General features: G+C 45.1%; 1 protein-coding gene across 1 annotated transcript; it reads right to left on the bottom strand.

Annotated features, from left to right (window-relative positions):
- Window positions 1-514: 514 nt before the first annotated feature.
- On the bottom strand, window positions 515-16,626 carry CD40LG (CD40 ligand). Its single transcript, XM_003774847.3, has 5 exons — window positions 16,322-16,626; window positions 13,673-13,801; window positions 7,257-7,299; window positions 4,028-4,093; window positions 515-1,194 (listed from the first exon to the last, which is right to left on the bottom strand). The coding sequence occupies exons 1-5, from the start codon at window positions 16,475-16,477 to the stop codon at window positions 827-829; spliced, it is 762 nt and encodes a 253-aa protein (XP_003774895.1). The 5' UTR covers window positions 16,478-16,626; the 3' UTR covers window positions 515-826.
- Window positions 16,627-27,296: the final 10,670 nt, after the last annotated feature.

The following is a 27,296-nucleotide window of genomic DNA, read 5'->3' as shown; positions in this document are numbered from 1 at the left end:
CACTGGAAGACTAGATATTACTGATCAGAACTAGGCCCTGACTCGTCAGAATAACGAGTCCCCCAAAATGGTCACGGGGCTCTGAATTTGCATTATACCAAGGTACAATGATATAAAAATGGCCAATGGTTCTAGCCTGGGAGAACTATACAGTGAGAAGTTGAATAATGCAGCCACTTCAGGAGACTCAGTTGTGCTAATTGGGATCTAGCCTTTTCTGGCTCTCTGTCTATCTCTGTCTCTCAGACACACACTCACTTTTTCTGTATCTCTCTGTCTTTACTTCTCTCTCTCTCTCTCTCTCTCTCTCTCTCTCTCTCACACACACACACACACTTTCATTATGTCTCTGTGTCTCAGTCTATATCTGTCTTTATTTCTTTCTCTGTATCTGTGTCCCTCTCACACACACTCAATGTCTTCTCTCTCTCTCTCTCTTTCACACACACACACACACACACACACACACACACACACACACTCCTTTTTCTATCTCTCTCTTATGTCTTTTTCTATCTCTGTCTCCTCTTTGTCTCTCATTGTCTTCTCTCTCATTTCACTCCTTCTCTGCCTCATTTTCTTACGTTTTAAGCCACAAGCCAGGACCATTTCTGGTTTTGCTCTGGAATCCCTTAGTATGGACAGCACTGCCTACATGGGAGTACATAATAAATAGTATTTAATGAAAGAAAGTCCAAGGAATATAAATAGTCCAAGCCAGAAAAGCCCAGTCAGTTCCAAAGGATTTAGTTTGAGCTGCTTTTTTCTACGTGGCGAAGATTGATGGCATCATCTTTGGCCACAAAATGAGGAGTTAACATTTTTTTCACAATTTAAATAAACCAAAATACGTGAATCCTGGCCCGTGACTCACTTGGGTGGGATCAGTCACATTGACGAACACCGAAGCGCCTTGTTGCAGGTCGAACGTTCCTCCCAAGCGGATCGACTGATGCCTACAAGGTTTAGAGGGTGCGTGGGGATTTGCTGCTCGAAGGAGGACTCTCTCGGATCCGCTCGATTTCAGGCAAAGGCTGGCTACAAATGCTGCCTGACTGGAAGCTTCTTGGCTGGAACAAAAGGTGACTTGGGAATAGATATAGTAAAATCCTGAGCTTTGGACTGTCAGTTTTCCATCGCTATACAATAATGAGTCGCTCACGGTATAATATCCTTTTTTGGCCCACTGGAGAACTGGATAGGAAAGAGAAAACAAAGCAGGCGATTGGAACACATTTCATGTTTCATATTCTAATGGCAAAGAGACAGAAGACCATGGAGGCCATGGATCAGTCTTGGTGACCCAAGAAAGCCCTTTCCCCAGTCCTGGCCTCAGTTTCCTCTTCTGTTAAAGAGGGGGTGGGCTAGAAGTTCTCTTCTAGCATAATTCTCTGATCTTATGCAAAAAAGATGCAAAATAGAGGAACTGAAAAGCTCTACTCAGTTTCAGAAAAGCCTGGGTTCAAACTCCTGCCTCTCAAGCCTATGAGATGTGTGACCAGGGGGCAGGTTATTTAACCTGACAGGAAGGGAGGCAGGCAAAGTTAACAAATGAGTTGCTGGGCTGTGTCCACGGTGGTGGGAAGTTCCATATGGATACAGTTCTAGATCAGAAACCTGGATTTCGTTAGTGGAGGAGACTCCTCCTAGGGAGGAACTTCCCACTTTCAGGACGGGTTGCACTGAAATTTCTAGTTTTGGAGAGTGGCCTGAGGACACCGAGAAGTTAAGTAACTAAGGTCACTCAGCTACTCTGTAGGTACCTATGTGTGTACACACATACACACACACACACACACACACACACACACTCCCACACACACACACACCCTCCCCCCCCCCAAATATAAGTAGGGAGGGGAAATAAAAAAATTTCCCCGACATATTATACTCGAGTCATAAGACTCCTTCAAAGCGAACCTCCACATCATCCCATTAGTCAACACCATGCTTCCATTTTACAGCACGCACCATTTGTCAGCCGCAGCCCAGCAAGGCAAGAACTGATTTATTTGTCCCTAATCGTGCTGATGCAAAGCAGGCCTACCTCCCACTGAGGGGACTAAAATTAGGAAAGGAAGTATGAAAATAAACTTGTCAAGTTCCCCGTCTGTTTTGATCTCCCCTTGTAGTGGGCGCTCCCGCCTTGCAAGCTCGGTGGTATGCAAAGCCTCGGTAGTCTTGTGGCTGAGCCCGAGCACCCACCGGCAACGCCCCGCGCCATTTTCTCGCCTTAGGCTGAGTGGGGTTCAAAGTGGCAGGTGTGTGTGCCAGATTTCCAATCTCAGCTCCCACAGAGAGCTCAATTGGCGGGGGTGGGGGCTTAGTGGGGAAGAACTCAAGATAGCATTGGCTGAGCGGAGCTCCAACGCACACAGAGACACGCACAGACACCCCTCGGGGTGACAAACCAGTTTTCTCATGTCATATTGAGACCCAAGAATCCGGGGAGACCCAACTTGAAGTGTTAGGAGCAGCTAGTTTAGTTTATAGTCTTTAGGCTTCCTGTCCCAGCTCTCCCTTAAGAGACATATAACAACCAAATCCTCCCCAAATGTTGCTCACTTGGATTGTTCAGTACACAGTTAAGGGGCCAGTTCCTTCTCATTCGGGCCATTTGGTAATGAATAATCAACACGGAATGGAATGGGTCATGTCAGTTGGTTTTTAACTAGACTCTAATCTCTCCCTAATCCCCCCCAAACCTGGGGGGAAGTTCCTATTGGGACAGAGTGACAAAAGTCCCGGTCCTAACATCTAACTCCCCTGTCGAGGAACCAAAGATTGGGACACATCATCTCTCAAATAGTGACTTTCATTTCTTTCAAACTTTCCTCATAAGTCTCCCCTACCAGGTGGATAGTATTTGTCCTATTTGACAGCTAGAGAAACCGAGGCTCTAATAGGGGACAGTGACTTGCCCATATCATGTAGCTAGTTAGTGGCAGAGTCAGATCCCTTTATGAGATATATCATAAAAATTCTGGTAGAAAGTTGTTCATCCTTTGACAGAATCGCATTGGAATTCACTCGATGACCGTAAATGGTCCAAATCCTAGGTTTAGAGCTGCGGGGCTCTCAGAGGCCACCTGCCGACTTCCTCATTTTACAGAGTAGGACACTGAGACTCATAGAGGGGAAGGGATTTGCCTAAGGTCCTGCAGGGCAGTAAATGGCAGAGAATGGATTTGAATCTAGGTCCCCCGACTCCAAAGCCCCCAAGTGCCCTTTCTTTTGGATCTCTGTTTCTAAGCTGTTAACCCCACCCTTGCCTTTAGAGCAAGTCAAAGGTTGGCCTGTGCTCTTGAGACCACAATCTCAGACTACAATAATAGAAATGGGGGTGGGGAATGGAGATTTGGGGTTCAGGGACTTTGTTTCCATGGTTTTATCTGATGCAAAGCATCCTCTGGCGCCGGGTAGATGCCATATCTTGACTCAGGGAAAAAAATAGGGCCCGCAATACTCGCAGAACGTTTGTGGAAATAAAATCATTCGCAGGTGAAGAGATCAGAACACATCATCTGTCCTTCTTTGGAAAATTTGACGTTACTGTCTATTGATCTTTGTAGAATGATTTTACCTTTAATTTCCCTGGGGCTCGCCATAATGAAGCCGAGGTTTACCGTGGGGGTGGGGATCAACAGATGGGAATGATTGTCCTTTGGGTCCTATTTTTATACATCATTTTTTCCCAGTGGAAGCCGGGGGCAGTTTAATGGAAAGGAATCTGTCCAATGTTTCCTCTGAGCTGACCAAAAACACTAATCCTTCCACTTAATGTTATACCATTTGGGAGCCCATGGGGAAGGAGGAGGATTGGGGCTCTGATCCCGTCTCTTTGGTGTCTCTCCCAGTGTCCTCTGTGCTCAGGGCTTTCTTGAAAGACAGTGGGGAAGAGGGGGAATGGATGGGCTTGTCAGTCAGACCCCAAAGAAACAGACTCACTGTTCTGTAAAAAACCACTTTGGCTAACCAACGTGATTACTCCGGTGGGAATTGCATTTTTTAATGCTATAAGACTTACCAGCTGTTGATTTACTGTTGGTGTTACTTGTCAGATGAGCTGCAATTGGGAGCTGCTTCTGATCCCCTGAAATTAAAGAAAAGCCAGAAGATGTGTTAGACACAAACATCCGACTGGGCTGAGATCTCGTTTCCAGTTTCTCGTATGAGCGACTCTCCCGAGCAAAGCGGGGAGATACGATGGTCTGGCTCGCTCAACCCAAAATCCTTGGCCTGTGCCTGATTAGGGGGAGCACAGCGGCCTGGTTATAGCAAGCCTCCATTGCAATTTGCTTATTGCCACTAGGGCCTAGCCCCATCCCCCAATACCATCAACAGTGGTGACGATATTCCTTTGAGGAACAAACCATCAATCAGGGATCGAGAGATGGAAGGAACTTAGAGACTATTTAGTCCATCCTCAAACTCTGTTTCAAAGATGAGTTGACAGAAACCAAGAGAGATAAATTGAGTTGTCCAAGATCACACCCAGAGTTAAGTGTCACTGAGCACTTACTCTATTGGTTCAGGCACTCTGACCCCCGTCCAACTACCTAGGTCCTGTCGTTCAGTTCTGCCACAAGCTTATCCCCGTTGGTCACGATTTCTCCCCATTTCCTTGGTTTACAGTCTTCTCCCCTAGCCTGTAAGCTCCCGGAGGGCAGAGACAGTGCTTATCAGGGTATCTTGCACACAGTAGGCCCTACTTTTATTGAGTTTTGTTGACTACTGCAAGATAGGAAACATGACCTGGGAGTGTGTAGCTGACCTGATTATCCTGTGGCATTCTGGGTATAAGGAATCATAGAATCTTAGAGCTGGAATTCTATTCAGTTCAGGTCACCAAGCATTTTTTAAGCCCTAGTTATGAACCAAACGTAATGCCGAGGGCTGGGGATAGAGAGAAAACAGCCCCTGCCCTCAAGGAGCTTCCGGTCGACTGCGGGTGATAGAATGCCTGTGCCCAGATAAGGAAATAATACATTTTTTTCCCCTTTTAGTTTAGATCATTGATTTTATCAGTATGGGGAAATCCCGGTGTGGAAACTCCATTCACTAAAGTAGGTCAGCAACTTATCTGTCTTCGACTTGCTTGGATCATTATCTGGCGTTTAAGGCAGGATTTGACTCTGTTTTTTCTTGACTCTAAGGCCGGCCCTCTCCCTAGCTACCACGTTATGTTGCCTCACAAATACAAGTACAAAATATAGTCTAAGAAATCTGGGAGACAGAACTACTGACTGGACACAAACAGGAGGTCTTCCACTGGGGCCTAGTGGCAAAGGTATCGCCATACTTGAAGCCCGAATCTACCCTAAAAGGATCATCAAGCCCATGTCTGAAGGCCTCCAGTGACACACACCTGGTCCTGAGGAGGCCCATGTTATAGGGTCTGAGTACTTACTATAGGTCATAGCTTTAAGAGCCAGAAGGGACCTTAGAAGCCATTTAGTCTAATGTGCTCATTTCACAGATGAGGAAACTGAGGCCCCAAGAGGCAATCTGCTTAAGGCCATGCAATTTATAAAAGAGCAAAGGAGATCTTGAACCCAGGTCTTCTGACTCTATAGCAGTTGTTCTTTTGTTGCACCCCCCCCAAAAAAAACCTGTTGGACAACTGTAATTTTTAGGAAATTTGTCTTTCCCCTAAACCAAAATCTGCCTCCGTCATTTGCACCCATTTGCTCTTGTTCAGTTCTACATACTGCTGCTGCCTTCCCCCTCTCCCTGGGAAAGGGTATGAAATAGCCAGGGGTGTGCTGGGGCTGGCTAAAATGAGCTGATTATAAAATTTTCCTTGTGAACATTTATACTATTGAAATTGCCCCAGATCTGGGCTTGCCTGGTTGTTTTATTGATTTTCTGAACTTAAGAAAGTGATGGCGAAAATGTTAATGATTCAGATTAAATTTCCAAGTCTTGGGGGGGGTTCAGTTTTTCAGAGTCAATTGTTAAACCTTTACCAGCCCAGAGCTGCAAACTACCATTCAGAGAGAAATAAGTCTCTGGGGTGGGGAGGAGAGAAGCGGGGGGGGGGAGCCAGTTAATAAACTATTAATATATTCATAAATTATTATTCAAGACCTACTGTGTGCTAGACCCTGTGCTAAGTGCTGGAGGGTTTGTTCTATTGTTGATGGTGCCGGTTAGACCACATGGGCCATGTTATGTTCAGTTCCGCATCATTTGAGGAATGGTATTAAGAACTGGGGGTTGAACCCAAAGAGGAGACTTAAAGGGAAGTGGGTAGGGGGAGACAACATCTGAATGGAAGAAGCTGGTTTGTTCTCCCAGAACGGGTGAGCTGTCCAGCACTGGATCTTCTTCCAGTAATTATTTGAGAGCCAATGGAGGTCACGTTCAGCCTGAAGCTGGGGTGGCCAAGAACAAGGACTAATGAGCTCCCTGGCCCCGGATAGAGTTGAGCAGAGGCCTTAGGACTACATTGGCCAGGATGCATTGTGGGAGAGGATGAGCTAGCTCTGGCCTACAAAGAGTTCCTCCAGGCCTCAGATTCTATGCTTTCCAAGTGGAGGTTAAACAGCAGGGCTCTGGGGCATTGACTTCAGGCCCATAAACAAAGCTTGGCAGCACCTCCCACACAAGACGGTTCTCAGTCTTCGCACTTGGCCATGCTCTCTCCCCCTTAAAATGATATTGCATTACAAACTCTAGGTGTACGTTGTTTCCTGATCTGGATGAATGTTGTGTTTCCTCAGGAGAGTGCAGTGTCCTTAAGGGAGGTTCTGCTTCCATTTTTAGGCTTCATACCTCAGCACGTAGTACCATGCCTACCCTCAGTGGGCCCTTTGGAAAAATGCTTGTGGGGGGAGGGGGAGATCATAGACTCATCAATTTAGAGGCCCTGGGGTACAGTGGAAAGAGCACAGGGCTCTACGGTGCGAGGACCTGGATTCAAATCTGCACCCTGCCCCACTTCTTCATCTATAATATGGCCAAGATCGTTCTCTAAGGCCCTTTCCAGCTCAAAGCCTATGAGGCTGCAATCGTTTCCATCCCCCTGTTCAACAGGAAAGTTGGACTAGTCACTCAGCCCTAGGCTAGGCTACAGTTCGGCTCCTCTGGCCCTCACGGGGAAGGAGATAACCCCTGAGCGGGGCCTCAGTCCTTTGTTTCCAATTATTTTTTCCACTTCCAAACATTTGTTGCACCTGCTCTTCCCCACCCCCCCAGTTCCCATCCATTGTCCCTTTCCCTTTTGAAGAGCTCCCCAGTCCCAGGCCACCTACCTTTCTGCCTCTCAAACATCTCCTTTGTGGGGCTCTCCTCAGGCTGAAACCAGAAAAAACATCAAAGGTCATTGGGGCAGTGGGGGCGGTTGGTCCCGCACAGATACTGATCTCTAATTCCCTCCTTCCCCTATCCCACCAATGGCAGCTGCTCTCCCGGTTCCCAAACCTTTCACATTTGAGAGCCTTGTGGGCCAGGCTTCCTTCACTGTCTCAATTGTCCAGGGAGTAATCTAGAAAATGCCAGTTTTAAGATCTCCCCATTCTCCGAACCTCTCCAGACCAGGGGCTCAGCATAGGTACCATTTCCTCTATGAAGCAGCTCTCTCTCTCCACCCACCCCCCAAGGGATCAGAGGATTAAAGTTTGATCATAGTTTTTCCACTTGGAAAGAACCAATCTCAGAGGCCACCTAGGCCATCTCCTTCACTTTATAGGTGAATAAGTTAAGGGCAAGGAAAATGAAGTGACTTGGCCAAGATCACACATGTGATCCTTGATCTAGAGCTGGGAGAGACCTCAGAAGCCAACCAGTCCAACTGCCTTATTTTACAGAAGAAGAAACTGAGACTGAGGAAAGGGAAGGGACTGGTCCAAGGCTACACAGGTGGGATTTGACCCCAGGCTCTGTCTTCAATTGTAGTAGTCTTCTCTTGTTTAATATTTCCTCTGGTCCTTCGTCTGGAATTCTCCTCTGTTCCTATCATCGTTTGCCCATTTATGGATCCCATTCCCTTTGTTAAACTGTAGGCTTCCTGAGGGCAGGGCTCAGACCATTTTTAATTTCTGGAGTCCTTACTGGGAGCACTGTTCCTGGCACGTAGCAAGCACTCGCTAAATGTTTGTGACCTTGCAAAAAAGCCTTGCTGTCGGTCACCCCCAGGACATTGAATTCCCTGGATCCCACAGGTGGCGATGAATAGGAGAATCACTCCCTGCGTGGAGCTGGTACTGGGGCCTCAGTGGGCGTTTGTGGTCGGCAGTGACGAGTTCGGATGACTAGCCTGGGGTGCTCCGAGAAGTGTTGGGGCCAAGGGAGAAACCAGGATAACTGTGGTGAGCAGAGTCAGAGACCACGGCCCAACTTGCTCAAGAAAGCTTCGAGGCCAGATGGAAGCCATAGTTAAGAGTGCTGTCATGTGGATAATTTCCACACAATGTATTTTGTTTGTGTAGTGGACAGTTTTATTCAGAACTCTGTGTGGTCTACTCAGTCTGGGAAATACATAGAGTCCTTTCCTGTTTGTCTTCCCTATCTTTCCCTTCATGAATTCCCTGTCCCAAACTGGCTGATGCCCATTTTGTCCCAAACTGGCTGATGCCCATTTCCTCCCTACTGGCTTTTGCTCAGGCTATTCCCCACACTTGGGACGCTCTCCCTGTTCACTTCACCTTGAAATAATTTCTAGCTTTTTTCGAAGGGCAGCTCAGATGAATCTTACCACCTATACAAGGTCTTTCCTAATCCCGGCAGTTGCTGGCATTCTCTACCCCTAGGATTTCTTATCTCTGCACACGTTGTGCTCCTTCCCTCCCTCCTTAGACTAGCAGCTCCTTGAAGGTAGGGGTTATGCGTGTTTTTAAATCCCCTGTGCCTTATATACAATAGATGAAGAATTTGAGGATTTTAGCTTTAGAGCTAGAACAGACCTCAGAGCTTGTCTTGTTCAACATCTTCATTTTTACCGAAGAGGAAACGAGGTCCAGAGAGGTCAGTTGATTTGCCCAGGGTCACATAGCTGGTCAGTCTCAGAGACAGCATTTGAACACAGTACCTCGGGACTCCACATGGAGCCCTCTTTTCTGTCACCATGACTTTGTCACAATCATTGAACTCAACTGAGTTATTGATGTATTTGAATTCGTATCATTACAGTGATGTTGTAATTATGCAAAATATGGTCATTAGTTCCGGCCCAATGGAAATTACGCAGTACAAATTTGAATAGTGAAATCACTTCAAGGAGATTCATTCTTTGCGCTAAAGTGAACCAAACTGAACTGAATGAATTGAATCGATCAGAATTGAACTGAACCGAATGCAAAGGAATTGAATTGAGTTGCCAGGGCCTAGGCTGGAAGTCTCAAAGATCGATGTGCCATCTACCCCTTGAAGTGCTTACATGTGCAGCTGAGTTTCAATTTTCCGTTTAAGCCGAAATTTGGCACCATAAAAATGCGGTGACAGGAAAAAGTACGCCCGAGACCCAATAAACAAATGACTGCTTAGAGCTCTTGCAGAAAAGAAGAAAAAAAGTGGGGGATGTGTTGATTGCGGCTGAGATACTTTTTGGGTAAGCTGGGCAGAAACCTTTAGCAAACCGGGGGTTGGTTAAGATTGACTCTCTCTGGCGCCAGGCTCCCTGCTGGGTTGGTTGCCTCAGGTGCTCCATCCCTTCCCCCCATCCTCATCCCACCTTGATGGATCGTAAAAAGAACCCCCCAAACTCTTGCCTTCAGGAAGAGGCCCTATTGATCCCCTTCTAATGTGACATTTTAAGTAGCTCTGTTTAATTTCCCAGGGATATGTTCACTGAAAGCCTTCTCTGTTTCCAGAGAGAGTTTTGTCCCCCCAAAAGGACACAAGGCACAAGGAGCACACTATGCCAGGAGAAAAGCCCTGAATTTGGAGACCCAGAGGATCTGGGTTTGAATCTCAGCACTGCTTCTTATTAGCAGTGTGACCTTGTACAAGTCCCTTCATTTGGAAAATGAAGCCTGGACTTGATAAGCCTAGGTCTATTTCAACCAGTAAACCCTCTCTGGGCCTCAATTTCCTTAACTCTAAAATGAGGGGATTCACTTAGATGACATCCAAGATCCCTTCCAGCTCTAAATCTATGATGCTGTCAGGTTTGCATGTGGAGAGAGAAAGGGAGGAAAGAAAGTTCCTGACGTTGCCTCTAGCTCTGTAGTCAACTTCTTACTCAACATATATTTAGGAAGAACTTGGATTACTATTTCCTACTACCATCATCCATCACTTCTCCCTGCCCCGAGAGGTGGCTGATAGGGTAGAGTCCCCTAAAGTGCAAACTTCTGAAAATTTTGTGCCATTGGGAAAACATACAGTGGCCCCGAAAATTAGCAAGCTGGCTTTGGCCAGTGCCTGGCATATATTTGGTGCTTAATAAATGCATATTGATTGGCCAAGAAAACCAAAATAGAGTCCAGACTCATCACCCTGGGCAAGAAGACAAGAGCTGGAGAACCAAAAGAAAAAAGAAAAAACCTGAGGATTTTTGTTGGTGATTGGAGGAAAGGGTCATTGGGGAAAGCAGGCATGTCATTTAACCATTTCAGCTGCGTGGCTATATGCTAGAAACTGTCGCCAGCCCGCCTCCTGAGCTGCCCTTTGGGACTGACACTTTGAAGTCAGATGGCTCAAGCGAGAGTTCATAAGGGAAGTCCTTCCTGGGCTCTTCCTTCTTTCCCTGCCACGGTAGCTGATTTTAGGTTTTGCCAGGCAGCTGGCATATATTCCCGGTGCCAATCTACCCTCCTTGTCAAAGGAGAGGTATCTGTTGGCAGAGCCATTACAGCATTATCGGTATTATTCAGCAGGGGTTCGTTTGGGTTTGTTTGTTTTGGGGGGTTGTCAAGGACTTCACCCTCATTTATTTTGGGGATTTGTAGAATGTCCACATTGAAGAAGACCTAAGATATGTCAGTGTCAGGCACCAAGAAGCAACATTGTACAAAGGAAAGAGCATCACTCCCAGGCCCCAAAAGACTGGGCTCAAATTCTAGCTGTGTGATGTTGAGCAAGTCACTTTAACTCTCTGTGCCTCAATTTCCTTATCTGTAGAATGAAGATAAGAATGGCAATATATATATATATATATATATATATATATATATATATATATATATATATATATATATTGAAGTGCTTCCTAAACCTTGAAATGTTAGCCCAGGGACAGGGAGTGGATCAGGGAGTGACTTGTCTAAAGTCTGGGTTCAGTGGATGGTCAAGTCAGGACTGGAAGGCCCGGTGGTCCTTCCCAAGAATCCCTCAGGGAGTGCCTACAACCATCATTTCCAGTTTAAAGGTAAAGATGCTCAAATGATCAGGAAGTTTGCAGGGAGCTGGAGGTCTCTCTAATCCATTCCAATCCAATGTGGTTCAATCCACTCCGACAAGCATTGATTGAGCACCTGTTCTGAATAAGAAAACTGCCCTGCACTGACCATACAAAAACTCCTGTCCTCAAGGGATTTCCAGTTGGATTCTTGGATTGGTGTAAAGAACTAGTAGGGTCATCTTTGGGGTTCCCATGGGTACTAAATACTAGAGTAAACCCTTGGAGATATACTTGGGGCTGTAGGGGTCCAAGACCACTCATCTACTATACTGCAAGCATTTTTCCTGTGCAAATTGTGGCCTAGTTAATGGCCCAAGAGAGGACTTGGAGAGAGATGGCCTCCTTAAAGCTTAGGGTGGTGTGCCAGCACCCTTCAGGAAGGGGAGGATGGAAGAGAAAGTCAGTTGAGAGAGTAGGAAGAGATACTTGAATTAAGATTGTTGAAGTCCCTTCTCAGCCGAGAGGGTCCGACACCCGTCGGAACAGATCCTAGGTTCCAGCTGTGTCCCTGCCTTGAGTACCAAGGAATCCAAGCCAATCTTGAGATTCTTCCCTAATGGACACATTCACAAATACTGTCTAAATTCCAGATAGACCGACAACATGAAACATTTCAAATTACAGAACACAGGCTCATAACTCTTGAGCTCGGGGTCACACAAGTGGTAAGTGATAGAAACAGAACATAGATCCTCTGACTCCCAACCCAGCATTCTTTCCATTGCGGGAGCTTTATTCGATACAGATACCATGGTATAGTGCCATTTATTAGATAGGTGACCTTGGGCAAATAATTCAGTTGCCATAGAACGAGGGATTGGACTGGACAGCGCCCAAGTATCTGACTCCCAACCCAGCATTCTTTCCATTGTGGGAGCTTTATTCGATACAGATACCGTGGTATAGTATCCTAAAGCTAATTTGACGATGCAAAATTAAGTGTCATTTCAAGACCATGGGTGTGGAGCTTGGGGAAGAATGCCAAACTGGGAGTGAAAGGACCCGAGTTGGAATCCTTGGGTTGCCTTTTACTACCTACAGAATCTCGGGCAGATTATGGCATCTCTTTGGGGCTCAGTTTCCTCGTCTGTCAAAAGAACTGGTTGGACTAAGTAGCTTCCAGCTCTAAACCTTTTTGAATGGATTAGGCAAAGTCCTACGTGTTGAATCGCTGAGAAGGGTCTCTTCCTTCTCTACAACTAACCTTCCCTCTACCCAGCCCTTTCAGCTTGAAATTCTACCGGTAGCACTAGCTGTTCTTTTTTTTTTTAATCTCAAAGATCTTTCGAGTCCTAGGGGAGAGCTAGACACCAAAGTTGCCAAGAGACAAATTTTGGTTCGTTGTCAGGAAAAGCTTTGTCCCAATGAGAGATATCCTAAAACAGAAGCGGCTGCTTAAGAGTTGCTGAGTTTGCCCTCCTTGGAGGTGTTTGAGCAGAGGCTGGCCGTCCTCTGGACACCCAGCCATGTCAGACCTGGATCCCTTTGCTGATGCAGGTTGGAAAGGAAAGGATAGTCTCTGAGGTCCATTCTGGCTCTACAAAAGTGGGGGGTCCCTTGGAAATGCCCCAAGACAGCTAACCAGAGCAAAAGAAGAGCTCCCCGTCCTAAGCAAATGGGACTCCTGTGGTGTGTAGGTCCGGCAGGGGGCGCTGACAGCAGCCAGTGGCCTCTTCCTAATGTGAAGTTTCCCTAGGGCTCAGGCAGTGAGTCTCTTATGTGGGGGTTTTTTCCTCAGAGATGCATTTTCCAAATACAAAAATAAAAATACAGCAGAAGATAGATGATGTAAATATGTGGTTTTCTAAGTCATTGTAAAGCCTGGTATGACACCAGTGGCCTTGTTACCCAGATAATTAAGGAGGTGAGTGTTAGAGCCAGGTTTGGAACCCAGATCTCTAGAGTTCTGAGTCGACACAATAAGTTGCTTCCATCACTTCTTGTATTAATGTAAAACTTGACACGATTAAATGTGGTAGACTGGCATGAGCCTTGAATCTAGCTGGAGATGTGAGTTTGAATCCTGTATACTATCCATGTGGGCAAGTGACTCAACTTTTTTGACTTGGTTTCTTCCCCTATAAGATGAAGGAGTTGGACTTGGGCAGTGTAATGGAAAGACAAATGACTTTGGAGTTGGAGGGGCCAAATTAAAATCCCAGTTCTGCCATTTATTAGACAGGTGACCTTGGGCAAGTAATTCAATTGCCATAGAACAAGGGATTGGACTGGACAGCCCCCAAGGTCCAGTTCGTCTCTAGTTTTTATGACCAAGTTCCACAGATCGACTTAGACGATAAAATTGTTCACATTTAGGAAAGACTTTACCTTAAGCAGCTTCTGAAACGAGGCTAGAATTTCCTGGCAGTTCAGGAACGTGGAAGAGTCTTTCTGGTTGCATTTCTGTAGCATCCTTATGAACACATAGTCCTCTTGTTGATTCATCTCCTTTTCTACCTGGTTGTGAAAGAGTAAAAATGAGCCCATGAGGCTGAGAGAGTCCCCACTTCAACATGCTGCCCCCCCCCCCACCATGGTGCTTTGAAAAAAAAATCAGAGGCTGGGGGAAGATGGCACCTATGAAATTTCAAATAGTGAGGAATGGTACGGAATATCCAACTCGGAGCAACTTGGGAGGTCTTTAGTTCCTCACAAGGCAGAAGCGACATGTTCTAGGATGATCGGTGCATTAGTGGGACTTAGGCAGCAATCACAACGTAGATAAAAAAATGGTACCCCCAAACCACAATCATAGTAATTGTTGTATTATAACCACTCTAACATTTGGCTATTTGAAAGACACCCCCAAACCACAGTTATAATAACTGTGATATTACTATTACCACACTTTAGCATTTGGCTATTTGAAAAAAGTGTTCTTTCATGTGCTTTGCTTACTCTTTAGGAAAGCTGGGGGACTATGGCTATAGGACATTGTATATTTCGGACTGATGTATTGAATAGTTTTATTGAGCCACTTTTTTTCTTTTTTGTTGCTCACTGGATAGAAAGGAAGGGGGAATAGATTAGTAAATGAAAATAATATTAATAAAAATTTTTAAAAATTTGCACTTAACCAGATTTCAATTTGTAAAGAATCTCAAAGGTCATCTAGTTCACCCTCTTTTTTCACAGATGAGGAAACTGAGGCTCAGATAGGTCAAGAAATTTGTCTTGAACCCGGGACCTAATTTAGACTCCAAGGCCAATTTTCTCCGTCACACTAGATATTAACAATTTTGAAACTTGACAGGAAGTTTTCATCTAAAAATATTGTCAGAGGTTATAATGATTAATATGTCTCAGGAGATTTAAATATCTGGAATTTAAGCTTTATAATCCCTTTACTAAACCATTGAGGCAATTTAGGACTGTTGTGTGAGCCCGTCATTGCCAAAGACTTCATCTCCTTGCAATCATCTTTTGGGCCCCGAGCTTCTTTCTTTCTGCTCAGCTAGGCTGGTCCTTGGGCAACAGATTCAATCACCAGGCCTGATCACCAGATCCTTCTAGGCTTGGTAGGGCTTGCCAAAGCTTATGCTCCACTGGCAGTGCCTCCAAGGACCCAAGGGTCAACTGCACGCCATAATGAGGCGTCCAAAGATAATCTGGCATTTTAGTTATCTGGCTAGACATGGGTGCTAAAGGAAAACGGTGACTACACAGGGAGGAAGAGTATTTCACCTCCCAAACCAGCCAAACTCCCCAAACTTCTTTGGCTTTCCTTGCTAATTGGATATTGGGCCACCAGCACCTTGATGATTGCTTCTACCATTTCTATGCCCTCCATTAAACCCGCTAGGCAATGGCGGTGGCCGTGTGGGGACAAGAGATTGACAAATGAATTCAGGCGCCCAGATGTTCTATTTGCAAACTGGTAAAATTCCAGATTCTCAGACACATCCATACGAATAATTGCATGGATCATCCCTCTTTCATCAAAATGAGTGGCATTCTCCAGATACAGCCCGTGTCTCCTGTCAGTTAGAGGAGGAGTTCTACATGTGGAAACAAACTGCCTCTTCCCAGTTATAATTTCTTCAGGATTCAAATTGACCTACTCTACACGCAGCCACAGACCAACCAAAGACGGGCAAAGTAGCATAGTGGAAAGACTGCTGGAGCAAAGCCTATGTTAAAGTCATAACTGTAGACCTAATTATCTCAGAGCCATTTGAGTTCTATGAGTCCCAGTTTCACCATCTCTAAAGTGGGAATAATCATCCTAGCACCGAGAAGAAGTTTAGCTTACGGTGGCATTAAAATTAGGAAGAGCTGAGTTCAAACCTTTCTTATGCCACATACTAGTTGTGTGGCCATAGGCAAGTTACTTCACCTCTCAGAGTAACTCTCTGAAGTTACTCTGATAAGTCTCTTAAGACTCCAAATTGAAGAATACTTGTTAATATGCGGCAGGAGACTGTGTTCCATGCCAACAATTCCTGATCTAGATGAAATTATAGATAGGGGCAGAAAAAGTTCCTGACACTAATTACCTACCACAATTATCGGAAGGAAATTCTTTGTAAACTTGGCTGTGCTATGGAAATATACTCTATTTTTCAGAGGAAAAAAATCAATTTGCTACCTTATCACAAATGGTTCCACAAAGAATACCTTTTAATTAGTGACAGAATATTCTTGTCCTCTCGTGTCTGTGCTAATTGAAAATGCGATGAAATATTCAGTTGACATGAGCTTATCCATTACTAATGAGCTGTTCTATTGTAAATTTCAATTAAAAAAATTCACAAGTGACTTTTCTTCACATGACACTTTCTGAAAGGAACAAGTATCTTGAAGGACAAGAAATCCTTGATGAAGCGACCAAATGTGTAGGAGAAAAATATTATCTCCCTCCGACTTCTGCTCTTTCCCCTCATTTCAGTAGAGTTTCAAGCCAAATGTTTCAAACTCAAAATGGCAAGCCAAGAGGAACAAGCAACCCAATTCATCAAGCCTCGCAGTTAGTCTTACCTCATCCAGCCTCCTGTGAAGGTAGACACCAAAAAACGCCGTCCCAATGATCTGAGCAATAACAAAAAGAGTAAGTAAAAACATAACGATTTTCATGGTGGCCGCAGGGATGGTGTTCCCAGTTGGGGGAGCAGGTGGGCTGTATGGTTCATTCATGCTTCGATTGAGTTGAAATGCTGTCTTCTGACAGAGGAGCTTGCAGAAGCAGCATTAGAAGGCTGGCTTACTTGCTACCCTACTCAGGATTAGTTAAGAGCACACAATCATCTCAGCCCACACTTCCTGGAAAATGTGCTTCGTGGTGTTCTCTCCCAGTAAAAAAAAAAAAAAAGTTACGTAAAGGGTTGGTTTTTTTTTTTAATTGCACCCATATCGTTCACTTCCAGGCTTTCCCCCTTTGGGTGGCAAAGAAGAGACGAGTTGCTTCTTCCATCTATTCATTCGTGCCTTGAGACGTTCAAAGCTTTAGTAGCCAATGGCAGTATTTTCCTATGGCAAGGCTCGATTGGTCTTGGTTTGCCAGTTTCAAGGAAAATGACAAAGATTGACTGCCTTCGATTTCGGTCTTAGTAATACGTCTCCAGTTTATGGAAAAGAAAACAGATCTAGGGGAAAAACGATTGGATTGATCTGACTACTTGAGAATAGTCAGCTACTTGCTCCTGGAACACAATCAAGGCTGGTTAGGCCAGGACTGCCCATCCCAAAGCAAGGCAGAGGACTAGAAATTCTCAGATTTATTTTGGTTTTGTATGGTTCAGCACCACCCTCCGATCCTTCTCCCCCCACCCAAATCCAAAAAACCACCCTTAGACCAAGAGAAAGACCGATCTGAGGTAGTCATCCAAGGGAATCAGGCCCAAATTTTGTGATTAAGGAGAAAGGAAAAATTGAGTCTGACTTAGCCAAACTGATTATTCACCAGGAGCAAATTCATCAGATGATGACTTCTTTACCTTTCTGTCAGTTTTTGCTCACTAGCTATCCAGAACAAGGTCACCTAGGTCTGGTCCTGGCTCCACTACTAACAATACATAACCTTGTGCGAATAAATCACTTTTCCTTTCCTCATCTAAGGAATGGGGATAGTAATGCTTGCCCTGTCCACCTCCTCAGGCTCTTATGAGACTCAAATTAGATAAAACACATAAATGAACTTTGGATAAAATATTAAGTCCTATGACAATTCACAAGAAGCAGCATAGCATTAAGAAGGTAAAGGCAGCTTAAGTACCAAGTCTGCTTGGGTTGATATTCTGCCTGTGACACATACAGGCTGTGTGGCCCTGGGCAAATCACTTCAACTTAAAATACAAACGTATTCTAGATTCTAGACTAGACTTCAGGACTCAAGATTGGAGAAAAGTTGCTGACTTGCATTGGTAGAGGGAGTTTTCTCATGGAGAACTCCCTTTCCCAATGAACTCCCATATCTAGACCCTATTCCATTTCCATTTGGTTGCTGTAAGCTCCTCATTAGATTGGAAGCTCCTTGAGTGCTGGCACTGTCTTTGTAGCCCCGGAACTATCATAAGACCTGGCACATAGTAGACACTTTAATAAATGTTTGATGAATTTCATTGACTTGTTCTGACATTACTCCCACGATCATCTGGATTTTGTTTAAGCATGAGCTGAACTTGCCAAATAAGTGCTAACACTTCACTTTGTATTGAGACAACCCACTCCCCACCCCAAGCCCCCAAAGTATCAACAGCAAATTACTTAGGTGTCAAGAAATCCATTTTTCTGAATGCTATTTGTATTCTCTTCCCACAAGGCATTCACGGTTAAAGAAACTCTTGAAATGTTCTGTGACAGGCAGAAGGCATCAAGGGACTCATATTTGGCCAGAGACCACAGTGAAAAGTTTGTTTCTCTAATTAATTCCAAATTGTTTTGAAAGAAAACAATGTCAGATGCAGCAGCGATCAGATATGCATACCGCCAGTCAACTCAGCATCGGCTCATCACCGCCCACGCTCTAGCATCCTGTCCTATGTGTGCTGCAAACAGCTATTCGCAGCTCCCATGCAAATTGCACAATTTTTATCAGAGCCGGACATCTCCTTTCTTCCACAAGGTGGTTTAATTCCATTAAGGGAAGATGCTCATGGGAGCCATGTTGTGCAAATGTTCACCGGGCCAGAAGCCAGCTTCCCAGGTCCCTAGGTTTGAGATGTTGGGACGTGGCAATGTTAGCACTGGCTACCGGGACCAAAGGTCATAGCAGTGAAGAGGGGAAAAGGAGAAAAAGGCAATAGGTCAGACTAGGGCTAAGACTGGGTTCTTGTAAACTTGTGGAAAGAAATCTTGAGCAGTGTTTCTGACTGCAATGAGAGAAGGAGGGTTTGCTCCTCTCTGTGACTCTCCTGTTTCAAGGAATAAGATGCTTTATTTTTGTTTTCTCTTCTCAGACTACAGCCTTGGGACTACAGGTTTTCCCCCCCCAAGCTCATAAGAATACTCCAGGAAGTTCTATAACTAGGATAGGATAGTTGGGATTTTGCTCCTGGGAAGGGAAACTTAAAGGGTGCTAAAGAGCCCTTGTAGTCCTTCGGCAACTAGAAACAACTGAGCTTAACATCTAGTTAGCAATCATTGTTTGTTCAATAAGGAAGCCAATTCCTCTGCTTCTGGTGGCCAGTAGGGGTGAATTATCCCTTGTCTGGGGATCTCTTTGTTCCAGTAAAAGAATGGCCAGAGTTTTGATTCCAGGTCCTTTATCCCATCAGACTCAGGCAAAAATCTCTTTTCCTTTAGTATGAGGGAGAAGTATGATGGAAAGAGCACTGACTTCAGGGTCAGGGGATCTGGGTTTAAATGCCACTTCTGATGCTTGTTATTTGTCCAGTCCTGAGTAAGTCAATTAGCTTCTCTGGGCGTCAGTTTCTTTATATGTCAAAACAAAAATAAAAAACGAGGGGCTTGTGTTAGATGGCCTTTGAGGTCCCTTCCAGCTCTGTGATTCTGAGAATTTGGGGGTACCAGTTCTATATAGGTGGGCAAATGATACGCATTCAGTCCAGTCACTGAATCTAATTAGGGTATAATTCTGGTCATTACAGCTTTAGTTTTTCTTCACTCCCAGGACTGATGTCTTCTCCTTTGTCTCTGGGGGAACCTCAATCCTTTCTTGCTGGACTTGAGGACATAACCATACTTCCCACAGCCACCAGAAGCCCAAGGTAGCCGCTTCTCCCTTTAAAGCAGGTCTCCTCCACTCTAGCTTGGGTCATTGTCCAGAAGAGACCGTTGTTTTCACTCTCCCTGACTAAGTTTTAACAGCCTTTTCAACTAAAGTCCCGATGACCTTCTCCTGGATCACCTTCCCTTAGGATCACCTTCCCCTAGCTTTGAGAGGGAAACAGACAGAAGAATACTTGACTTAAGAGTGCTGAGATTTTTTGAGTATTTCTCAGCTCTACCGAAAAGTTATGTGCTTTCTGGGTCTGTAATATGATAGAAATTGAATTAAGTCTCTATAATAGTGGAAAGAGGCTCTGGAGTCAAAGGAGCTGGACTCAAATCCTGCCTTTGCCACTTGGAGAGGTCTTTACCTTACTAAATCTCAGTTTCCTCTTCTATAAGAAATGAGAGGCTTGGATTAGATGAGCTCTGAGATCCTATGTTCACTAAGGTTTGATTCCAGTTCTAATATTCTTAATGATCATATTACCATATACATACAGAATGGATCTTGAGCTCAAAGGGACTTTAGAGACCATCTCACCCATCCCCTTCATTTTATAGATGGCAAAACTGAGGCCCATGGAGGGGAATTGATTGGCTCAGGGCCTCACTATTGGATTAGCAGTTTAGAGCTGGAAAGGACCTCAGAAGTCCTCCAGTTCATACCCTTGTATTGCAGAGAGGGGAGGTAGCTGAGGCTCAAACAGGACTTTTTGCTTTGGGTTACCCAGTTGTCAAATGGCATTTCTTCTGGAACTCCAAATCCAGGTTTCTTTCTACTATGCTGTGCTGCCTTGAAATATGGATATAGTTCTAGGACTTAGCTGGGCCTGGAGTCAGGAAGATGTGAATTCAAATCTGGCCTCAGAGACATACTAGTTGTGTGATCCTGGGAGAATCATTTTGCCTCTGACTGCCTCAGTTTCCTCATCAGTAAAACGAGGCTCACAATAGCACCTAGCTCCCAGGGTTGTTGTGAGGACTACATGATATAATAATAATCACAAAAAGCCAAGCAAAGTGTCTGGCATATAGCAAACGTTGTTGTGAGGACTACATGATATAAATTGGGATTAAATGACTTGCCTAGGGTCACGCAGCTAGGAAATGTTAAGTGTCTGAGGTCAAATTTGAACTCAGGTCCTCCTGACTTCAAGCTGGTGGTCTATCCACTGTGTTACCTAGCTGCCCCACGTTATAGAAATATTAGCTCTTCTTTTTTTCTCTTTCTTCTTTTTTTTAGCTCTTCTTTTTCTTTTTATAATACAGTGGGGAGATAGATCTCTATTAGAGTTCCACAAATCAAAGGTTCCAGGGGAAGGAGGGGCTGGCCAGTCCTGGGAAACGCTTTCCTTCCTTCTGGTCCCCACAGAATTTTCAGTAGATGGTGTTCTGCCATCTTCCGGCTGCCATCCTTTGTACAGCTCAAGCCCTCTGACATGAATCAGCTCACACCTACTGCTCCTGTCTGGCTATGACTATATTAGCACTTCCTTCCCCAGCCAGACCTCAATTCATTAATCTGGGGGCTGTCGAGTCCAGATTGGGTTCCTGACTCAGCAAATTCAGCAAAGGGCTCTTCACCACCGTTTACGTGGACTTTAATGGATGTCGGCTGGAAGTGAGAGAGGAGAAATTTCTTTATGGAAAGGAAAAGAGTTCAATTCTGTGATCAGAGCTTGAATGTCTGACTAGCCTAGCCCATCACTGCACCAGTCGCCCAGACAGTACAGGGAGAAAGACACTCTCAGCTCTGCCACTGTATCATCTCGGGGTCCCTTTCCTTCCCTGGGTTTCAGTTTCTTGCCCTGTGAAGGGATGGGGTTGAACCGAAGGATCTCTTCTAAGTCTAAAGCTAAACTCCTGTGACCCTAAGTAAGGCAATGCTCCAGTGGGATCCGTCCCAAAGGAACGAAGACCACAAATGTTGAAATTGTGTCCCCAAAATCCTCCTACCCTACCCCCCCCCCAGCTCCAGAACTAAAGGCTGGCCACAAGAGAGAACCACTGGAGAGTCTGTGGGCTCCTCCAGGGAGCAGTTTGTCAATGTCCTTCCTAAGACATGGTGTTTTGAATTGAATGATACTCCCAGAATGCTCTGTTCATGGCAGAAGACAGGAAGATTCAAATCTTCTACCTATTAGTCCATTATCTATTAGTCACTCACTGTATGCAGAGCACTGGGAAAGTCGCCAAGTTTGGGATAAGGTGGAGTTTCTGCTCTCCTGGTGCTCACAGTTTAGAAGGATTCCAACCGAGGCTGAGAAGGCACTAGATTATGTGAGTGCCTCAGAAAAATATGAGACAAGGCAGCTGGAGATGAAGGGTTGTGATTGACAGTAAAGGAGGATGCTCGGGGGTGGGAAGGATAGAAAGAGCAGAAGAATCAAGGAAGGCTTCTTGGAAGAGGGGGCTTTAAAGGAGGAGATGGAATTCAATGAATGAAGATGAGGAGGGAGGAAATCCTAGGTGGAGAGGAGTGAGCAGAGATCTAGTATGTTTAGGGAACAGAGAAAACAATTGAGTTCAGCTAGAGCCAAAGTGTATAGAAGGAAATATTACAAAATCCTAGGATGTCTGAGTTGGAGGAGACGTCCAAAACCACTCAGTCAGTTCGAGCTGTGCCCCGGACAGTGTGCCCGACAAGTGGGGTGGCTAGTTTTTGCTCAACGACCTTCAATGAAGGTGAAACCCACTCCCTCCCGAGGTGCTCTACCATAAGTTTGAAGAGCTCCCATGGTTAGGAAGTATTGCTCTACTCCAGAATTTCTCTGAACTTGTGATCTCATCAGCATGGATGCCTACTCCCAGCCACCCATTGACACAGCTCACAGCCCAGATGTACACATCCTTCTGTGGCGCATCCATCTTTTGCCAGAATTTCATTGCTGGCAGCCTTCCTAGCTGCTCTTAACATTGGGAGGATATCAGTGCACTATATGGGCTACCTATCGCTTAACCTCATTCTGGCAGCTAGGTGGCACTGCAATGTGGATTCCTGAATTTCCCATGATACTCCATGTGGAGTTTCTTCCGGGTAGAGGTGCGGTGGTGTCCTCTAGATGGTAACTCCTCTGTTCCTGGAAGCTGTGCCTCTCATAAAGCCCGAGATTGCGTTCACTTTATTGGCTGCCATATCATACGGCTGCCTTGAACTAATCTTGCAGTCACCACGATACTCATGATCTCCATTTTCTTTACTGTTAATCGATTTCTCAAGTCTTTGTAAATCTGATTTCTGACTCCTCTACTTTACTGAAAACTTCACTCAAAGATTATCAATGACTTAAAATATTGTTTGAGATGGGGAACAGTGATTTTGTAGTGCAAGGATCTCTTAGTATGGAAACTCTCTCCTCTAATGCGGATCAACAACTCTTTTGAGATAAGATAGGGGGAGATGAGTCTGTTGTGAGAATCTGTCTATCTAGAGGCAGGTCGTAGACATTCATAAGCAATCATAGTTCACAAACAAGGGAAGTACCTTCCGTCCTTTCGTCTCCATATCGGTGCCCTTGGAAGGCAGCAGACGGCTGTATTATTTCAGTTTGATGAAGAACTGTGTAATTTAACTTTTATACTTGTTTCTTCTTCCTCTGACCCTTCTTGGACAACTGCTCTTCAGATGTCAAATCCAGTCTCAGACACTCACTCGCTAGCTGTGTGATTTTGGGCAAGTCACTTCACTTCCTCAGTTTTCTCATCCACAAAATGGCAGTCATAATAGTACCTCCCTCCTAGAGTTGTTGTGAGGTTCAAATGAAATAATGTTTGTAGAGTACTTAGCACAGTGCCTGGCATACAGTAAGGACCATATAAGTGGCAGCTGTCATCATTATAGCCTGGCACACAGTAGGGGCCGTATAAGTGGCAGCTATTGTCATTATAGCCTCGCACTACTTATATAGTGGCTATCATCATTATAGCTTGGCACACAGTAAGGGCCTATAAATGGTGGCTATCTTTGTTATTATTGCCTGGCACATAGTAGGGCCATATAAGTGGTGGCTGTTATTGCCATTATTGCCTGGTACACAGTAAGGACCATATAAGTGGTGGCTATTGTTGTCATTATGGCCTGACACACAGTAGGGGCCATATAAGTGGCAGCTATCGTTGTCATTATTATTGCTGTTGTTCTTTCTCACATCATCATTGTGGCCAAGAGGGAGAAACATGAGTTATGTGATAGTCAATCAACAAGTGTTTCCTAAGTGCTTATTTTGTGCCAGGCTAAGCACAGAGAGACCAGTATGTAGCATGGTTAGCATGTTCCAAACTGGTTAAAGAACTGGACCCAGGCTAGCATCACTAACAAATAAGCTGATAATCATCTTGGATCCAGGTCTCTAGGGGAATGTGTGTTTTAGGCTCTGTGCTTTTTAATGACTTGGAAAGAGGAATAGATGGCATGTTTATCACATTTGCAGAAGACATGAAGCTGGGAAGGAAAACTAACATGTCGGATGACGGAGGAGACTCCTGGACTGAAATTAATGTGACAGAATTTAAAAGGGATTCTGTATTTGGGTTCAACTGACCACCTTCAGAAGGACAAAATGGAGAAGGAGTGGCCGTACAATCGTTGGGGGAAAGATCCAGGGAATCTTAAGTGTATTAGAAACTCCAAATGAGTCACAGGGATGACAGGGCAATGAGTTAAGCTACTGCAGTTGTGGACTACATCAAAAGAGGTACAAGGCCCAGAACTTGAGAGGCAGTGGTCCTGCTCTATGTTATACCTCCCAGCCCCCATTTTGAGGATTGTACTCTGAGCCATGTGTTAGGAAGTTTCCTGATAAGCTGGAAAGGTCGAGAGAGGGCCAGTCAGGATGATAAGGGATTGGAGACCGCTAGTCAATCAAGCCATCCACAGACACATTTTAAATTGCTTCTATGTGCCAAGTACTGTGCTAAGCACTAGACTATGTCTGGGCAAAGTGAGGACTGCTTGAAAGTGCTGGAGAGGTTCAGCCTAGAGAAAAGATTTTAGACTTTATGGGAACATGATTACTGTCTTCAAGTACTGGAAGAGGAATCTGACTTGATCAGCTTGGTCTCAGAGGATGTGCTGATGACCATTGCGGGGTTGAGGGATGAGATATTGTGGAAAGGTCAGGTTCGGTTGGGTGTCAGAGAGGACTTCCTAATGATGGAGTTGTCTCCAGCTGCACTGGGCTTGGCAGCTGGTAAGCTTCCTGTCATCGAAGATATGAAAGTAAAAGTTAGGTTGTGACCGCTTGTCCGGAGGGATTTGGAAAGAAGATTCTTTCCTGGGGATAGAGGCTGGACTAGGTGACCCCCAACGCCCTCACCAACTCTGGGACATTGTGAACTAGCTTGAACAGTCTTGGTACCAGGAACAACAATGTCCATCCGAGCTCATTCACATTTGCCAAAGTCTAGGAATTCCCATCTTTTCTGAGCTTCCCATCAAAATGCCTCCAGGCCCTTCAAAAAAGGGGCTTCCCAATTCCCAAATTGTAACCGTGCTTGTCTGAAGCTTGGTACCTACTGGGATTTAAAGAACATGAGCCAGCTGAGTTAGAGGAGACCTTTGAGACCTCTGAGAGGAAGCAGAGGCCCAGAAAAGGGGAGTGGTTTGTTCAAGGTCACACAGCAAGATCCTGGCAGAGATGGGCCTGGAAGCCAGGTGGCCTGCCTGGAACTCATCAAACCCCACAGTGTGTGAAGGTGATTACCCTTTGAGCTGTTAACTCCTTTTGAAACTAGAAATGGGAACAGCTCCCTTGATGCTCGTTCTTTCTCTGAGTCCTCCCAGGCAAAGGAAAGACTTAGCTCCAGGTAGCAGTCATGTGTGAAAACCGCAGGAAAGGTTCTGTGATGTGCCGCTCTTGTAGCTTCTCTACAAGTTATTCCTAAACCGAGGCGACGGCTGACACCCGAAACTTGTCACAGAAGCCCTGAGATGAGTATTTCACTGAAATGAATGACTGAGCAAGAGCGGAAAGTCTACAAAATCGACATCTATTGGCAATGGCACAGGAAAGTCATACGTGAGCTATGGAACATTCTAGAAGGGAAATCTCAAAGCCATGGCCCCAGAAGTGTGGGGTAGGAGGAAGGTGATTTCTTCCACCTTTTATCTGGGCTCTCTGCACCTCTCTTCTAGGAGATCTCAATGGATAACATGAGTAGCTGTTAATTAAGAGACTTAATTTGAGGTGAGCCTCACACCAGTTGTGCCAGGTAGGGTCCCTCTACACCAGGGCTTCCTCAACTTTTTCCACTTGAGATCCCTTTTCGCTTGAGAAATTTGTAGGTGATCCTGGTGTACAGGTATATAAAATAGGTATACAAATCGAATTTTACTGATAAGAACTCATAATTTTGCCACTCCCATATTCAGTTACGAGACCCTGTATGGGGTCATGACCCACGGTTTAAGAAACTTTGCTTTTAGATGTCCTTGACATTGTATAGATGAGGAACCTGAAGGTCAGAGAGGAACGCTGAGGAGGGGGAGAAAGGAAAGTAGAAAGGCCAGAGGATTGTCAGGGACCTCACCTAGGGTGTGAGGGATGGCATAGGGGGTAGGAGGGAAAAGCAGGCCATCTGGTAGCTTTGCATTTGAACTAATTATTCTTTTCTTCTTTTTTAATAATCTTTTCCCCCAGTTACACATAAGAACAATTTTCAACATTCATTTAAAAAAATTTTTAGTTTGAAATTTTCGTCTTCCCTCCCTTACTCCTTTCCCTCTCTCTTGTCTCAGAGGGCAAGCAAGTTGATCTAGGTTACAGATGTGTAATCGTGTAAAATATATTTCCATATGAACTAATCATTCTTACCAAGCTCTAGGTGCTAAGCTCAGTTATTTTTCTGCTGCTGTGTCCCCAAAACCTTAACACTGGAACAAAGCCCTGGATGTCCTGCTCCCATTAGGCAACTGCTGATTTCAAAGCGTCAGAACTGGGGATCCAAACCCAGGTGTCCCTAATCCCCAGTCGGGCCCTCATCTCACTGTGCCCCACTCTGAGCGCTTACTAAAAGAAATGAGAAGTGCCAGAACACCATCAGCAGTAGTTTCACGAAGCATCACGACACTTTGATTCCAAAGCTACCCAGTTGGTACATCTGCATTGCAGTTGCATCTGGCAAGCAAATGCAGCAGGGACCTCTCTTATCTAAACACTAACGTCATGCCCCTGGGTGGCACCCTGGCAAACAGAGCTTGGCAGAACGAAGCACAGGGCAATTCAGGCTTCTGTGACTGTCCACTGACCACAGCACATGAATATCCTCTCTCTCCATCCTTTACTCCTGCTGCCCCCTCATTTGTGATACCCTCTATTTTTCCCCTCTGCCTCCTCAAACCCTGCTTGTCCTTTAAGGAAGCTCAGTGCCATGTCCTCAAAAAACCATAGAGCTACATAGAGTTGGGTGGGCTCTTTTGGGTCACCTAATCCAGCCCCCACATTTCATAGAGGATGCCAAACGCTTGAGTGACTTGTCTCAGGAAAAACAGCCATAAGTGAGAGTGACGGTAGTTGAACACCACACCCCAGACTCCGATTTCTATTGCTTAGCTCTTGTGTGGCTTCCATTTCCTCCTCGATTAAAGGAGGGAGTTGGGCTGGATGGACTCGGAGGCCCTTTGCAGCTGAGATCTAGGAACCAAAAATTCAAATCCCTTTTGGGCCGGCACTCTGGGTGGCCTTGAATTGAAAGGAAGGAAGAGAAGCAGGCTGGATAGCATGCAAGAAATTGTTCAGTACCCAGAAGTTCATGCAAATACTCAGGCTTTCCTTAACTTGATGAA

This window comes from Sarcophilus harrisii, chromosome X, assembly GCF_902635505.1.
Source record: "Sarcophilus harrisii chromosome X, mSarHar1.11, whole genome shotgun sequence".
NCBI lineage: Eukaryota > Metazoa > Chordata > Mammalia > Dasyuromorphia > Dasyuridae > Sarcophilus > Sarcophilus harrisii.
The sequence above is the reverse complement of the archived record's forward strand: the minus strand, read 5'-3'. Positions and strand labels throughout refer to the sequence as shown.

Bases quoted from the DNA above. Each gene is read 5' to 3' on its own strand.
- CD40LG (XM_003774847.3), bottom strand. From the start codon at position 16,477: ATGAATGAACCATACAGCCCACCTGCTCCCCCAACTGGGAACACCATC. The intron at 13,802-16,321 runs GTAAGACTAACT...TTTCACAACCAG, and splicing joins TTCACAGGAGGCTGGATGAG to GTAGAAAAGGAGATGAATCA. The intron at 1,195-4,027 runs GTAAGTCTTATA...TTTCCTATCCAG, and splicing joins CAACAGTAAATCAACAGCTG to TTCTCCAGTGGGCCAAAAAA.